Source organism: Amia ocellicauda, chromosome 9 (assembly GCF_036373705.1).
Source record: "Amia ocellicauda isolate fAmiCal2 chromosome 9, fAmiCal2.hap1, whole genome shotgun sequence".
In the NCBI taxonomy this organism is placed as follows: domain Eukaryota; kingdom Metazoa; phylum Chordata; class Actinopteri; order Amiiformes; family Amiidae; genus Amia; species Amia ocellicauda.
The window spans coordinates 3,871,891-3,888,959 of NC_089858.1; the positions used below are offsets into that span (position 1 = coordinate 3,871,891).

The following is a 17,069-nucleotide window of genomic DNA, read 5'->3' on the forward strand; positions in this document are numbered from 1 at the left end:
AGAAGAGAATAAGAGATGATGTATTTGAATGCACGTTTTAAACATAAATAAATGTGTGACCATAATTGAGAAAACAACACAAAGGACGTATTGGTGATTATGGCTTCTTATTCCTGCACACATCTGACTAAATTACAGTCACAAATGAAAAAAGCGTGTTTGTGAATTCAAAGACAGTGCCCACACATCGTGCTCCTGTTGTCCTCCCCCAGTAGGTCACCTCAGAGCTGCACACAAGCCCCGGCTCGGTCGGTATGATGCCCTCACCTGTGCCACCGCCACCTGGGTCTGTTGCTGCTGCTGGTGAAGCTGGTGCTGCAGGAGTTGCAGGTGGTGCTGGGAAGCCAGGGGCGTCAGTTTGGGGGAGCAGTGGCTGCTGGGAGACAGCGGGGGGAGCGGCGCTGCTGTGAACAGGGTGCACTTCTCCAAGTCCTGGGATGGGAATACGACAACACAATACAACCTCAGCCAAACACACGCACAGCTCTTTTTCACAATATTAGTTTAAAGGCCAAGTAAAATGGGGTAGTTAACTTCGAATAACACCAAATACAAACAACCTGGTATATATCCAGATTACTGTTGTATTATTCTTGTTTTTAATCTGTAAACGATCTGCAGAAAACTAACAGCAAAATCATTCCTGGCATCATCCATCTCCCCCTCCCAAGAATTCGAGCCACGAACAGGAACTTAAACATCTGTACGACACGTTTTATTGTCCTCAGTACAGCTGTTCCCTGAGGAACGGAGGTGGCAGTACGAGGAACAAGCGCAATACAAACTAGTAAACCAGATAGACACCTGCAATACATAATTATATCGTCGATAATTCGTGAGCAAGTACACCCTGCTTTAGGACAAACAAACAAAAAAACTGCGATGAAGGGTACAGATTTACTGTTCTCTCCTTTGCAACATTAAGCTCCTTCTAGTTATGACCAGAGTGGCAAACTTAATAACAGTAGTAATAACTACAACAATTACCATAGCAGTATCTTGTGAGAACAAACCAAGTGTAGTCTACACAAACAATACAAGCAATTTAAAACACACTACAGTTTGTCTCAATAAATTGATTTTTCCTTAATTCATTCTAAAAGACCTGTAGCCTTGCCATTCATCCCTGGCATCCATTCTAAGGGCGATAGAAGATCGGTAGGAAGTGATCATTAGCAGCATGTGTTGAATTAGTGCATTTGCAATAGGAAAACACACGTAAATCTGCATGAAAAATGTAATGTGTCGCCAGGAATGAATAGAGCTGGGAGTCTGTTAGGGTTCCCCACACAGTGGCGGAGAGCAGCAGAAACGTAGCAAGCAACACTTTACACAGCCTGCCGTTGGATTCATTTACAGATTACAGGCGTTTTCTCCCTGGTTCAAGCATCGATTCTTGTGGAAGCAATACGCCCCTGTAGATTGTGTTGATATTGAAACAGAGCAAGGATAAGCGAAAGGGCAGACAAGCTCAGACCAATATCATGTGAAATTCAAAATACATTCAGGACAGAATGTGTGAGCGCATACTGGTTTCTGAGTGGCATCTCTTGAAATTGTGTCTTCATCCTGGAGGCACGGTGTGCACCTCACAGTCCTCTGATTAATGCAAGACCCCGCATGGCTTTATATAAAACTCTCTTGATTAGATTTTAAACCAGTACACTGTCAATCAGTCTTCTGTGTTAATAAAACTGTACATGAAATAGAGAAGATATTTACACTTGGCTTTACGTCTTGAGAGTGTTTATTTATCAAAGGCAGGAATCAAAAAGTAATCTAAAAGAAAATGTAATGCTCTCCTGATTTGGAGTAATACATCAGATTACATTAAAGATCATTAGTGGTTATGGAATACTTTTTAACTCTTAACACTCTATAGATATACAGTTTCAGAACATACTGCTCTGGAAAGAATCCCAGAATACCTTATTATTGTTTCCATTTTTTAAGTTAGATTCTGGGCAAACAACAGTGTTTCCCGTGAGAAAAAGAACAAATCAATTTAGCACATAGCTAGGCCTTTACCGTATTATATTGGCCTTATCAGCTTATTTGTTTGGGGATGAATGCTTATTGTATTCAGTACAGATTGTATTTCTGCACTTTGTAAGGTTTTGAGAGGTTTCTAATGTAAACTGTTAGTTGCCCTCAATAAGGGCCTCTGTTAAGAAACCAAATAATAAAAACTATTAATCTTCACTCCAAAATCCTCACCAAAAACCAAACTGTAGACGGAGGAAATCTAATCTATTCTTTGCTTGTGCTGTGCATGACGTAGCTCAGCTCCACGATCTCCTACCTAGACAATTAACGAGATTTTCTCCACATACACATCCAGCACAGCCTGGGAGCAAACAGGTGGAGTGGAAAATGGCACTGTAAAAATAAAATACCAATACTAGGCCGCTGTAGATAAAGCTATTCCAATTAACCTTTTCCATTTGCAGTTTAAAAATGTGGGCAATAAAGTTTGTCTTACATGAACCTAATTTTAATTCCTACTTGATTCATACGCCTCTAAAGTTTAATTTAGTTGCTGCTACTTGGGTTGCAGGTTTCAATTAGATGAGCTCTCACAGTAATGCAACAAGCTGAGAGAACTTTGTGAGTGGTTATCCAATAATGAATGACAAGGAGAAGACTCAAAGACTTAATTTCCAAGAACAAAATGCCTCAGACTGAAGTAGAGTGAGCAGGGGGAAGAAAAATGCCAAACTTAAAAGCATCCTCATCAACAGAACGCAATTCTTAAACGTTATCAAGAACATCCCCCCCACCGTCGCTTAGGACAAACCAAGACAGAGCATCTCCGAGGAGTAATCCTGCAGCGCTCCACTTCTGTTTCATTGTGATAAGGACTGGGATTCTTTTAAGTGTATCTACTTGCTCTGTTGCTGCGCAGTTTAAATTTGCATCGGGACAGGGAGGCACATTTGTCTTTGCCAGCGGGCTTTTGGCTTATATAGACGGTGGGTGCCAACACTGTTAAGAAGAATAGAGAAGGGAAAACGGAGAGAAAACAATTCTCTCCTTTTCAGGTTTATTTCTCCTTCTGCAAAGCTTTAAAGTACCAAGTGATCTGCAGACTGGTCAAAGCCTTAACTGATTGGGTTAAAATCATATCTCAGGGCCTGGTGTGGCACAGAGGGTGTCTGCCATTTGGTATTCCAGCTGGCACTCCCAAAGACTTCATCTATCTTGTTATTTGACCAAATTATACAAGTATAACCTTGTTGTGAGCTTATTTTTAGTCTGTGCCTTGCAATATTCCTTTAATTCGAGTAGGGGCCCTTACCCAATGTGGACTGTGCAGCCTGGAGAGACGAATGAAATCTGTCCACTTAATCTACTAAATCAGACAAATTCAGTAACTGTGAGCTCAGCTGAAACAAAACCCTGAAGACATGGCGGGCAAACGGGAATTGAGTTCGAGAGCCCTGGTGAGGGGGCAAGCTGTAGATAGGCATTTCAGAGGAAACTCTTGCATCATTAGGGCTTTATAGCCGAAACTGTCCGCTGCAGCCCATTAGCGTCACGCCATTCTCACTCCAGGAAAATTAAGTGGACAATCAATTGCAAATCAATTCCGGCATCCATCGCCACACACAACACAGAGGCCTCAGCCAGGGCTGAAACAGTTTTCCATCCAAATGGGTTTTCGCTTAATACATGGTTTTAAGTTGGCTTTTCACTGTTTTATTTGCATTAGGAAGCTCACTAGCCAGAGATTTGTAGAAACGTCACCAGTTACCAATAGTGACAAGATGAATATGCAACACAAATACACTCAGAAGACAATACCTTTTTTATATAGAATGAATTGTGAGTCACTCTTTTACTTTCTTACACTCTAGAATGTTAGCTTAAGAAAGAAACATGTACTTTGCACATGACATTTAAATAAAAAAGAAACCGCTATCCCTCAACAGAAAGAATAAAAACAACAATTTCTAAATATACAAATGTATACATTAAAGATTAAACTGGATTAAAAAGCTAAAACCCAGCTAAAGTGTATTCAGAAAAAAAGGGAAAACTAGACTTAATTATAGTGACTGGGCATGGCTAAATCTCATGAAATCCTGCACGCTTTAAATCATATTAAGCTTCACATGGAGGGCTGGAAATATAACAGCCCACCGTCTCAGGGGGAGGGAGAAAAGTGATACTAAAATCAGTGTTATTCGGCTTTCTTTTCAACCCAAGAAAATCATTCACGGCCCTCCTGTTTACCCCTGACATCCCTGCCCTCATTTACACCCTGAGCCCCAGTTTAACACTGAGAGCTGGACACCTCTGTATTGACAGAACAAACAAATACAAAAAACAGACACTTTTTAGAGCAGATTATTGTGAGGAAAAGGGAAAAAAGAGGGTCTTTTCACAACCGCCTGACTTAGCGCTGCCTCCCACAAGGACAGAAGTCACTAACGCAGAAAGACCATTAGACCTGATCGATATTTAATTCTTCAAACCTCCATCTTTCCTTTTAATTATGCCTGTTCTCTCTTGAATCAATTAATGCCCGTTTTCAGGAAGAAAGCAGGAATATAACAGCGCTGGTGCCAGTCCTCATAGACCTACATCATGCCGGAGTGCATTCACTCAATTCTGCCGCAGCGTGCGAGTCTTACTCAAAACCAATCTACTCTGCTCTTACAAGAACCCAAAAGAAACACATCTCTAATGCATGAGCATAATCCAATATATTCATATATTGTCATTAAAAGGAGAGAAAAGATACTTATAGTACATTAATTACCAATGAACAACGGGCTGCACAAAACATTATTCGGGAAATTTGAACATGTGACACTTATTTGTGTTGCAAATTAAATTATGCATTTTGCCTGCATTATGACACTGCAGTCTGGTTAAACAACACTGAGTAGCAGTATTTTCTTTTATTTCCTTAAAAAACAATTCTTCAACTGTGTGAGTTTTAAAATAAAATGTAATTACCTGTTTTTCCCCATAATTTCCATATTATACCAGATCCATATTTTTAATAGTTGCTTGAAGGTATATTACAAATTATTATATTGCAACATTTCAGGTCCTTCATTTTTAGCACCTATTAAGCAAAGTTTTCCTGTATCTAATACAATAAATACACTCAAATTCATGCTAACTGTGCCAGCACACACTTGCTACTAGATGGCGCTAGACTCCAGTTTTTGAAATGCTTTCTTTCCTTACAATTGCTCTTTGCTGTAAGAGTGATTTTAGGAGGAACCCAATTCATGATCTGCGTGTTGTGTGCAGTAAAACAATGAGCACTTCGGCATTAACTAGTTATTGCAACTGCAATTTAATAACGTATAGCAGTGATCATTTACAAACCATCTTCCTTTCAATTAATCGTTTTTACAACCGTCCTGTCCAATCACTGGCTGTGTGTGTGGGGGAGGGGCATGCACACCATCCCTACAGGTAATCACGACACAAATGCATTAATCTAACGAGTCTCTTCAGTCTCAAAAGCATCCAGAGAGCTTGTAGTAAAGGAGTAACTGTGCCTTGCCTAACACACTGTGCCCTTTAGCAAAGAACAGAAACCTTGCTTGTGAAATACATCATTTCATGAGACATCTGTGTTCCTGATATCAACAGAATGAGGAGAGAGGCTGTGTGTGTGAGAAAAAGAGAAAGAGAAAGAGAGAGAGAGAGAGAGAGAGAGAGGGGACAGCAACAACAGGGTTTATAAATAAAGAATATGTACGAATAGAAGCCACTTCATGTAAATCATTCCAGTGATTTGTGTCAGTGAAGAATAGCTTATTTCTACTCAATAAAGACCGGGGGGAATAATTGAACCCTACATGCATTTTCTACATTTGAATGCATTTAGATACTTTCTCCAATTAATCCAGAGTTTTTAGTGCAACAGAAACATTTATCATCCTAATTCTTATGACAGGCTTCTGCTTTAAGGACTGGGAATCACTCTGTCAAACCCTCGGACGCGTTCATGCCTGGGCTTATAAAGCTTAAAGCTAAAGCCTAACTCCAAACACAGAATAGAAAATAAAAATCGGTAAGGCCTGCCGTTTCCGTTAACTATTACTAGTATTGGACTCCCGTTTTCAGGGCGGCGCAGGCCCGGGACAGGAGTCGATGCTGCTTCTCCAGTAACACAGAACCAGCTGGTGAAACAGGAGATTGCCACCAAACAGCCACAATATAAGCGCCAAGAATAGTTTTAGCCTGTGTATCGACCACATGGGACCAGTTCTTTATTCTAAAGGTTCATTATTGCTCAACAATGTGTAAATCATTCTCTCAGCTAAAATCTGAGAATATGTTACTTGCTAATCACCGTATAACACTCGTGGAGAAACTGAAGTGTCTGCAGAAACAAAGACCCTCAGAAATGGTGATATCCTCAGAAAGTATGTCTTTAAGGATGTCTTTATTTTGTATAGTTATATTAAGCTGTGGCCGTTAATAAATGAAATTGGTCTCTCTCTGACTATTATTGTGGTGACTTCAGGGACCAGGTGTGTTCGAGGATAAAGTCAGGTGGATTTCCACATTTCAGAGACAGCGACAGAAGAAAAACATTGGCTCACATCGGGCCGAGATATCACTAAACCTCGCTTTCGCCATGAACCAGTCGACCCATCACGGAGACCTTCCCATTCTTTCCTTTTCCCCCGCAGTTTATAATTACAGAAAGCATGAACTATAGTGTCCTGTGAGACACCGAACTCATTAGAGCTGATGAGAATGAATCGCAGTGGTCGGGGGTGTTGGTGGCATTGAGGCTCTTGAATACCAGCGCCGTCAACTTCTGCTTTTGTTTCACACGAGTTTCTTCAAACAGTGTTGCCGCACCTCTTCCCTCTGTGACTCCACCAGTGAAGAGGGGATCATCTCGTCTCCACAGCCGTGGCAATGATGAAGTAGTTTCCTTGGAGACATGGGCATCACGGCGCAGGTTCGGTGGTTATCTCTGAAGAGCACACACTTATATAACACTTCAATTGGACTAGGCGGCAAAAGCCATTTATGACGATATTTATTTATGTATTCATTTTTTCATTTGTCCGTGAAAATCCTGAGCTGTGCACACAGCTGTTTTTTTTTTCCTGCATCCACAGATCCAAGCCATGAGCCCGGCGGCAGAACTGATATAGCTTTAAAAATAACTAAAGCGCAAACAGGAAATTTGTTTATAATCAATCGATCTCTCACGCTAAATCTGCTGCGGTTCTTGCTCTTCTGAAGCTATGACTTTGTGGTGGGGCTTGTTTAAGTAACGCTGAGGTCATTATCAAATATATTTTTTTCAAGCATTAGAAACATTGCAGTTATAGGCCTTGGCTGTAGTTATACATTGAGAAGAACTTCGATGTGTAACTGGCTTATAAATGATCGATATTTTGTGAAAGTGTCAGATACAGAAGTGTTTGATCTGCATTACAAGGTCAAGGTCAGCTGTGTATTAAATTACTCTATATACCAATGGGACTAAATTGTGTTTCTTTCAGTGTTGTTAAGAAACAGATGCTTTGGAACAACGCCACCGGTTCGTGTGGAGATGTTTAGTCACACTAGGGCATCTTTTCACTCCCTCGCATTTCCCCTGACAGCAATCCAGTTTTTCATTTCCTCCACTTGATTAACATCTAAATACTCAGGATTTGTGCTGCGGTGTTTTTAACCATCTTCGAGAAAATCTGCCTTTAGAGACACAGGGCTTCGTTTCAAAACAAAACACAAGTTTTATGTTTAGCACATAAATATACAGTCACAATACTGCCATTTTCAGATACGTATAACATGTTGTTGCACTGTTCAGCAAACCAAGAAAACTCGGTTCATTTTAACGGCCCCTGCCACCTCTAGGTGAGTTTGACTCTCCGGATACAGAAGTTTGATTTTTTTCTAAGCAGTTTTAAGCTCAAGCTCAGACAATGTCCTTCTGGATAAAGACACTATACATCTGAACTCTCTCTCTCTCTCTCTCTCTCAGATCTCCTCAAGGTGGACCAAGTCATCTCCACAGAATCTCTCAAGGCTCCCACTTCCTGCCGTGTGTCTCATCGGTTCCTGTCCCCATGATCTGGCCTGAATTTGTACCTCGCTGGTCTGTGATGACCCAAGGTGTCCCTACATGCCTTTTAACACAAGCTGTGCCAATGGTGCTACCCTGCCCCCATGAGAAGTCTTGACTAAAGCTGGTAAAAGCCGGGCCAGGAACTTCATTGTGCAGTAATGACGTCACACGTTTGAGTGTAGTAAAAAAAAAAAAAAAACTGGTCCCTACAAAAATCTGTTTAAAATGAAAACTCACCCATTGCAGTATTACTGAGACTTTAAATAGTATAAATATGTAGTTAGCATGTGTTGTGAAGTCTTGCCATTTCTGGAGGTAAAAGCCTCTGCCACCCCACCCTTCAGCACATACCTGCGACTTCACTGTATTCTGTCTGCACTTGTTAGCTCACTTGTACTGGGATTTCTGCTTATTGTATATTGTATTTCACAATGATTGGATTTTACTGCTCTTTGTGAAGCTTCGAAAATGTTTCTTGTAAAAACGTTACATTGCCCTTGGGTAAAGGCGTCTGCTAATAAATGTATGATAATAAAAGTCCCTTAATTATTTTGAAAGAGAAAACTTAACCAAAGCAATTTAAAAAGCCTCTGCCTACACAGTGTTGTGTGGTCCAGGGCACACGACACTATGATAGACCCCAAAACAGTAGATCACAAATCAACTTTGTGGCTGCAGCTTTCAGTTCAGCAGGAAGGATTCTGTGAGAAGCCTGGATGACTCTCTAACCTGATAGCTGTTGTCTTTGAGGATCTGGGCCGACTTGACCACGTCCAGCTCGGCCAGGCTGTGCAGGATCTCGTTGACGGCCTGCTCACACAGCGCCGACGCCTCCGGGTCCAGCTCTGGCTCCGCCCCCTCCTCCCGCTCCGCCCCCGTCAGCTGACGACCTATGAAGCACAGCCGGTTCAAGACAAGAGACCAACGACAAAGAAACCCACTCAACCCCAGCAACACTACACAATATGCATTTCAGCAATTATCGTTTAAGTTTCCAATTAAATAATTAAGAGCTCAGCGTGAACCGAAACTTGCAGACACCGTGATACTGGAGCGGTACTGCGGGATGGAAAGATACTGTTCTCAGTGCCCCCCCCGCTCACCGTCCGCAGGCTGCTCCTCGGCCGATTCGTCGCTCTGGCCGTCGGCGTTCTGCTGGGCATGCTGCAGGCTCAGCTTGTGACACACCTCGAAGGCCTGGCCCACCGTGCGCACGATCCGCATCGCCTGCGTCTGGGGACAAACACACACCGGCTCAATCATCCGCAGCACTCCCCCGTCCCCCTCCTGTTTAGATGTATTCATCACTAATATCGTCCATCCGTCCGTCCCCACAAATACTGAGCAGAGTGGATGTTGAGATCAGGCAGGCTGAAGGATGAACATAGCAGGCGCTTCTCTAAATAAATAGTTGTGAGGGGCAGTAGGAACTGGGTAGCTGAGGTTGAACCTTCAAGAAAAGTCTAGATTCAGATCTGGGGTCAATTAGCTACGAAACATTGAATGAGCAAGACAGACTGAATGAGCCCCATTTGCTTGTCATTTCCCATTTGTGTCCTAAACAGTCCCTGTTTATTTTCATGTTTACTATTTCATTTTAATAGTGCATACAAAATCAAAAATAATCTCTGTGATTAGTGAAATATGGCAGTATTTACAGTCTGTCCAATTTAGGAACAGTAAACAAATCTTAGACTTAGACAAATCTTAGACAGCTGAGTTACAAAGACATGACTCAAGAGCATGCATGTATACGTCACCCTACACCACAAACCCAGTGATTAAACCGACTGAATTTTGCATTACAAAGGCAAATTACTTTTTATAAACAACAATGTGAATATGTGATGTGCACTTGGCCGCACTTGACCAGCAAAGCAGCCCCTGCTCGGCAAATGGGGCCTCCCTTTGTTATTTGGGGATTTCCTACTGAACTGAATCCCGGGAAAGATCAGGGCATACATAATGCAGTGATGAACTGTCTTAGCTTATTTATGAGGTGTTTGGGAACGTATAAGCTTTACATTGAATATATAGTGAACACGGGAGAATACAGGAGGTTAATCATTTATAAAGGTTAAAAGCAAAGAGCTGAGAACATAAGGGGTTATTTGTTGCCCTGGGCGCAGTCAGCAAAACAGTGAAAACAGTTCAGCGATCTGCCTCCAGACCCTCTAGTCTCACCGCCATGAAGGTATTGTTGTTTCTCGTGAATGAAATAAATGATCCGATATAAATGCACCGGTTCCCTCATCTATAGTCTGCTCAGGATGTGTGGACTAGGCGTCTAAGAGGAATCAAAGAAGGCATTTTCATGAATATCTGGGCTGCGGCCGGCTGGAGCGAGCGCTTAATTCTCAATCGGGATGCTCCTTGTGAGTAATTAAGGAACAACGGAGGCAGAGGTTTACATTTATAACAAGGGCAGTGATGTTCAGACTGTACAATGCACTAGTTAGAGCTCATCTGGATACTGTGGACAGTTCTGGGCTCCACACTTCAAGAAAGATATCGCTGCTCTAGAGGCAGTTCAGAGGAGAGCAACCAGACTTATTCCAGGTCTGAAGGGAATGTCCTACTGAGAGACTGAGGAACTGAACCTTTTCACCCTGGAACAGAGGAGACTACGTGGGGACTTTATCCAAGTCTTCAAAATCATGAAAGGCATCGACCACATCAAACCAGAGTAGCTTTTCCAGATCAGCAGGGACACACACACCCGGGGACACAAATGGAAATTGGGCTTCAAGGCATTCAAGACAGAAAACAGGAGACACTTCTTCACACAGAGAGGCGTCACAATCTGAACAAACTCCCCAGCGATGTGGCTGAAGAGACAATTTGGGAACATTCAAAAACAGACTGGATAGGATCCTTGATCACTTAGTTATTAATGGACAACAAACGAGCAGGATGGGGCGGATGGCCTCCTCTCGACTGGACACTTTATGTTCTTATGAATTATCATTGGGAGTTTATAGCTAAAGGCAAGTTTAGTTGGCTTGAAATTAAACCAAGTACCCTTTTATAATGCACAATGGGTGGATAACCAATATATTTTCTTAAAAAGTGAGATAGCAATAGAAAGTGATTTGATAGCACTGGCTTGGGTTTACTAATGGTTTAATCCAACAAAAAGTCCAATCTAAACATTAATAGCAATCATTTTATTGATTTGGATTAATTTGTTTATTGCTGGTCATATCTGATGTTCTGTTTTACATTAGAAAAGTTGTTTGCTTAATACATTTCAGATTTAATTGAGAGTAACCCAATTCAGCCCCAGTTCTCCCTCCTTAAACTAACATCCCTAACATAATGCCGACACAGATATTGTTCGATTCCTCCTTGGATGGTTTTACACCAATGTATAGTTCCCAGTCTGTGCCATTCTTCTAATAACATAAACCCGGATTAATGCCAATTTCCCTTAATAAGGAAGGTCTGAAAGTGAGATTTCTGGAAGCACTTAACTCCACTATGTATAAAATCCAACTGTTTCTTGTTATGGATTTGCAATGCTCATTACCAGTTAGCTGCTATATAGTTTGAAACTACAGGTGTTTCCATGCTGTTTGCCCCAGAGGACACAAAGGGTGGCTCAGTATTCTCATAGTTTCCTGCCAGTAAAAACAACACAAAGCCACAGCTATGACTCCTCACACAGGCCGGCCCTGCTAATTAAACTGCACCCAGACAGCAGAGCATGCTTAATTAAATCTCACTGAATGCAGAGGAGAATATAGATTTTGTCATTTGTGCTGTAAGCCCCAGTTTATATCCAGTGTGTGAAGTGTTTATTTGGCAAGAGAGCAAACCACACACGAGTGAAATGGCTGCCTCTCCTCTATCAGAGTGAAGAGTTTTTACCGCAGTCAATATCTCTGTACCTTCTTCTTGGATTTGAAGACGTTGCACCTGAAGGTGTTGCTGGCTCCGTCCCGGGCGATGTAACTGAAGATCTTCAAATCTTGGGAATCGTGGGACACGTAGAAAATCCTGAAATGAGGAGAAGTTTGAGAAAGCAAGTTAATACATAAACATACAAACAAAAACAAAAACACACCTTTGATTACGAGAGTAAGAACAAACCGTGTGACAATCCCCTATCCCTCTGCTTGGGCCACACTTCTTTGCTTTGTTACTTTGACAAGTTTACAATTCTTTTTACAGCATTAAATAATAATTGGATCCCTGTAGTAATTAATACAGTCTCTGAACCATGCTAGAGTGAATCATTCCCTACACACAACCAATTATGTCTCGTAACGTTATCCCTTTGTATTCTGCTATACATTTTGTTCAATCCAAGTGCACAGGCCTCATCACCGCAGCAGGGTCTGGCCAGGATGCCAGTGATGACGAGGGAATTACACAGAACAAGTGCTTTTTAATGGCTTAGAAAATGTCACACCTAGCGGAGTATCTTGGTAATTAGTAAGTGACTGGGAGATTCACTGCATACAGGTTTTCCTAATGCAACTATAAAAGTTTCGACAAATCACTTTAGCACTATTTGGAAAATGCAAACAACAAGCTTTGGAAAAACAAAGTCAGGGAATCAAGTTACGTAGATGATATGAATTTAAAGGGGGAAAAAAACAACTATGTATTTGTGACAGCAGTAAGAATAGGAAAAACTGTCAGATAAAGTGAAGCGACCAGTTGTAAATCCAACTGAGCAAGAAACAGCGCAGCGCAAAAATCTTATGCTAAAGCACTAAGGGCTCCTCACCACTCAGGAGAATTAATTCCTTCCCCTGAAGTTAATTAATCATGCTCAAACATCGTGTTTTTCCTCTACTTCATTTATCATTCATGTTCACAGCAGGTTGTGCCCACTGCAATACCTGCAGAATTATTTAATGCAAACCTAGCAAACTAAACCAGCACTTAGTGATATTCCACACAAGTAGGTAATCTGGGTTCTTCCACTGTGTTTCACTTAAGTACCTGCCTCGCCGTGAATTATTTAAACACGGCCCTGATCGCATCCATAATAACAAAGTTGTAGGAACTGCACTAACACTGAAATTTAGTTACACATTCAAATCTGGTCCTATGGAACAAACCTAGTTCACTACTCCTGGAAATTCACCTCAGGAAACCTAACGAACATCAGTATGACTCAAATTCTGGAAATAGTAGGAAAACGTCTGTTAATTCCAATTTAATGAGTTAAGGTTTCCTAAAAATAGCATTTTCTGAAATCAGACCGATAGTGGTCCATTGAAAGATTCGTATATCCCCAAAGAGTGTGATTTGAACATTTTGCGCACATTTGTATTCTAGAGAACATTTTGAAATTATTTATGAAAGTAAACATGCACCTGTCACTGCCAGGACACCACAGCACTTTACATTAAAATGTCTGTTCAAATTTCCTTCAAACTTCAATAACAATAACAATAATAACAACAGCAGCAACAATAGTACTAATATGAATAACACGTCCTGAATAATGAGAATGGTTTCGATTGTGTTTGAAGTCAACAGGTCACATGATGCTTTCAGTATTTGATAGAATAGCCAGTTTCAGTGTTAATGTTACGCGCGTGTTCACATTTATAAATAATTCAAAATGAGTGGAAAACCATCGGAGCGTATAAATAATTTGAAGTAAGCAAATGCTTTTAATTATAATGTATAAACTAATGGGTTTATATAAATCCTAACATTCCCTATCTATTGTATCTGGGGGGTTAGACAGAAATACAGTCACAAGCCACGTTTATCACTGAACCACTGGCGGTCAATTCGTTCTCCTTTTAATTTAGGGATGGCTGAACACTTCTTTAAAGCAATCTGTCGGGTGTTTTTTTTTCTGATGTAATTAAACATTTTGATTGTTAGTGCTTGGGCACCCAGAAATGCAGCATCGACAGCAACCACAAAGAAGACACTGCGAATGAGAAGCAACTTGAAATGTTTGTAAGTCCCACTGCCCTGCAAGTACAGCCAGGGAGAACAATATGTAAAATAGAGGGCATTAACTGGTTAAATTAAATGATTCATTTCCTGCTCATCAATAGTCCTGTGCATTCCCATTTCATGACTGAAGTGGAGTGCAAATATGCGAGTGCAGTTATAAGAAGCACCAAGGACGCTGAATAAGGCATTTACACATTGTTGACATTTTGCAGTCGACTGCTTTGATTAATTTGAATAGGGTGAATATTATCCTCCCACAGAACCATGAATTTGACACAAACTCTTTCCGTTTCATGTAAGGAATTGAAATATTTAGACGTACATGAATTATTGAAAAGCTACAGCCGAGGGGTTTTAACAATTGTACACAACGAACTCTTCACACATAAGCAGCGTCTCATACATGTAGTCATGCACAGCAGTGTGTATCGTCAAACGTACTCGCAAACTTAATTTGAAACCAGGTTATTTCGGTGATTGCTTCTATTAAACTTTCTTTCCACTGGCTTAAGAATTAACTTGGCCGTATACGTGAAGCTGATTATCTGGGTTAGATCAATAAATTAATAGATTCAATTCTGTAGGAAAGTAGCTACTAAAAACCACACGAGCAAGATGGTCCATATGGTTTTAGGAAAGGCCTCTGAGATTTGTCCTGTAGGAAAGGAACAGGTAAATTAACCCCACATACAGTTTGAAATGTCAAAGTACAAACTTCATATCAGCGTTTATCAAATGTTGTCTTCTGTGGAGTGAGAGAGAGTTATTTTAAGGGACAGACTCCTTTTTCAATCAACAGACTTGTGCACTTCTTACGACAAACCATGGGAATGAAGTTCTGCAGAACACAAATGAGTGCTTAGGAGGATGTGCTTGTAAGAGAGAATAAATAGGCCTGGTTTACACACCTGGCACTGGAGAGGATGATGGATTTCCAATCTTGCTCTCAGCTTCTGACCCACATATTGGTTTATCGGGTTTAATGTGATCGTTAACACTGACAGACAACCACATTAATGAGTTCATCCTGGGAGGAGGGCTGGCGAACCGTCCGGGCTGCTTACCTGTAAATGGGGTCGTGCATGACCAGCATCTTGCTTTCATCCCAGGTCCACTCTTTTCTCTGCCGTGGGGAGTTATAGATCATCATTAGACACAGTCACTACGATGTCATAATAAAAAACATTATTGATGCAGTGAGTCCGTCTTTTCCCCAGGCATCTATGGCCCTTTTTTGGGGTTCTGAAGACCAGACTTAAACAATACATTTGAAATTATTTGCTTGATTATATTAATCCCTATTGATTCAGCGAGTCCCTTCTACTCACACTTTGACCAGTGTAACTGGGGGGCGGAGGATGCACTAGCACTAAAATACTACACTCCTCCATCCTAAAGCACTGTCAAGAGTGGAGGACACAATTTCAGTGCAGTAAACCCAAACCTATTAATACCACAGTTGAAAGACAATCAATATTTGGAAAGACTCAATAAAGATAACACATAAAACAATAATCAAGAAAGGTTGGATAAGCATGAGAGAACTCTGTTTCAAACTCTGTCCTGGTTCTTCCAGTACTTTCCAAATCAATATAAAGCCAGTTTGCTAGGCTCTCAACTTACCTTCTGCTTCTTCCTCAGCACCACCTTCACCCCGTCCACAGACACAATGATGCTCACTTTCTTCTTCTTGATGTTCTTGGCCTTGAATTCATACTGCAAATCAAAAGAGGAGGTAGATGAGTCCCGAGTGAGAATGAGAGACGCTTTGCTTCTGGTCTTTTCTGTCGACTGGTCGTGTGATTTGATGTGTTGGAGGTATTGACAAGGCTTGGTTCATTTCCAGTGTCCGCACCTGCCATTAGATCTGTAATCGGCCTCGGGGTCTTTTTCTCTATAACATCACGAAGATCTGATGAAAAATCAAGCCCTTATCAATAATCATTTCCCATTGAACATAAATACATGCATGAGGCGGTTTACCCAATTCAAGAAAGATTGATTTATTGTGCCTATGGACTTTGATTAATTTACAGAAAAAACATGAATGGGACAAATGGCTGCAAACTTACAAGAGATGCTCTTCAGTGCTTATCAGTATGAGTTTAGAGTATCATTATGGCTTCTGTTGTTCAGGGTTTTCAGCGTGTGTGTGTTTTTCAATTACAATGGGAGAAATGTGTTGATGGTGAAATTACTCAAATTAGCAACGCGTGCGATTCACATTATGTGCTGCACAAATTAAAGTTTTAATGGAGGGCAACAGCAGGCTTTGCTGAGGAAACACTATGTATAGGGAGGGGAAAATGAAGTGATGGATTGACTACAGGGCCTCGTTAATGAAGCCAGCAGCAGCACCGTGTACAGATCTGCCTCCATCACAGTTATCTACGATTCTAGATGTTTTCTCTCCATGGGGGGATAAATTGATCCATATTACTAAAGCCAACATGGTACGAGGCAATTGTCTAACCAGGGATTTTTCAATTTCAGCAATTCTGAGCAGGGATAGATCAATAAGCTTCTCATATGAAGCAAAATGAAGACAGCGCAACTTTGAGATTTCTTCAGCTTGATTCTTCTTCTGGCAGGTGGAAAGCCCTTACACTGGCAGTAACAAGGCTAGTGGGATCTGGGAGTTCATCAGAGGAGTGAATGAATCTGAATTATTTTGATAAGAAACCAACGCCAGGCACTTCTAGGAGTTTGCAACAGCAACATTTCGGTGTACTAACAAATGACTGCACAATAAATGAAGATGAAATTGGATCTACTGCAGAAAAAAGACTGTATAACATTACCCCCCTTTGGTGCATTTAAAAAAACTTTGAATGTTAAGAATGGAGTTTTAAATGGCCACTTCTCTCAGAAACGTTTCTTAACATATTTTAACACTGATGTGCGTTTTGACTTAATTATTATTAATATTTTCACCTTCCGATATCCCACGTTTTTAGTCATCGTTTGCCATGTGAACTTTGGGAGCAAGAAATAACAGGAGTGCTGTGTGGGTGTGTTTTGACAAAAAGCAGTCCCAAATGTAAATCGTGGCAACGGAAAATAAAGCATCATT

General features: G+C 41.0%; 1 protein-coding gene across 3 annotated transcripts in view; it reads right to left on the reverse strand.

The window, feature by feature from the left end:
* The window catches only part of LOC136758418 (carboxyl-terminal PDZ ligand of neuronal nitric oxide synthase protein), a 78,903-nt gene that overhangs the window by 20,131 nt on the left and 41,703 nt on the right, over positions 1-17,069 (reverse strand). For 2 of the 3 annotated variants that reach the window (XM_066712738.1, XM_066712739.1), the window contains 6 exons: positions 15,620-15,712; positions 15,061-15,119; positions 11,956-12,064; positions 9,169-9,298; positions 8,795-8,955; positions 268-432 (listed from right to left, as the gene is read on the reverse strand). In XM_066712738.1, the coding sequence (XP_066568835.1) occupies positions 268-432; positions 8,795-8,955; positions 9,169-9,298; positions 11,956-12,064; positions 15,061-15,119; positions 15,620-15,712 (717 nt within the window). Of the gene's footprint in view, positions 1-267; positions 433-8,794; positions 8,956-9,168; positions 9,299-11,955; positions 12,065-15,060; positions 15,120-15,619; positions 15,713-15,851; positions 15,909-17,069 lie in introns of all 3 variants that reach the window. The other variant, XM_066712740.1, reaches the window with a different exon arrangement.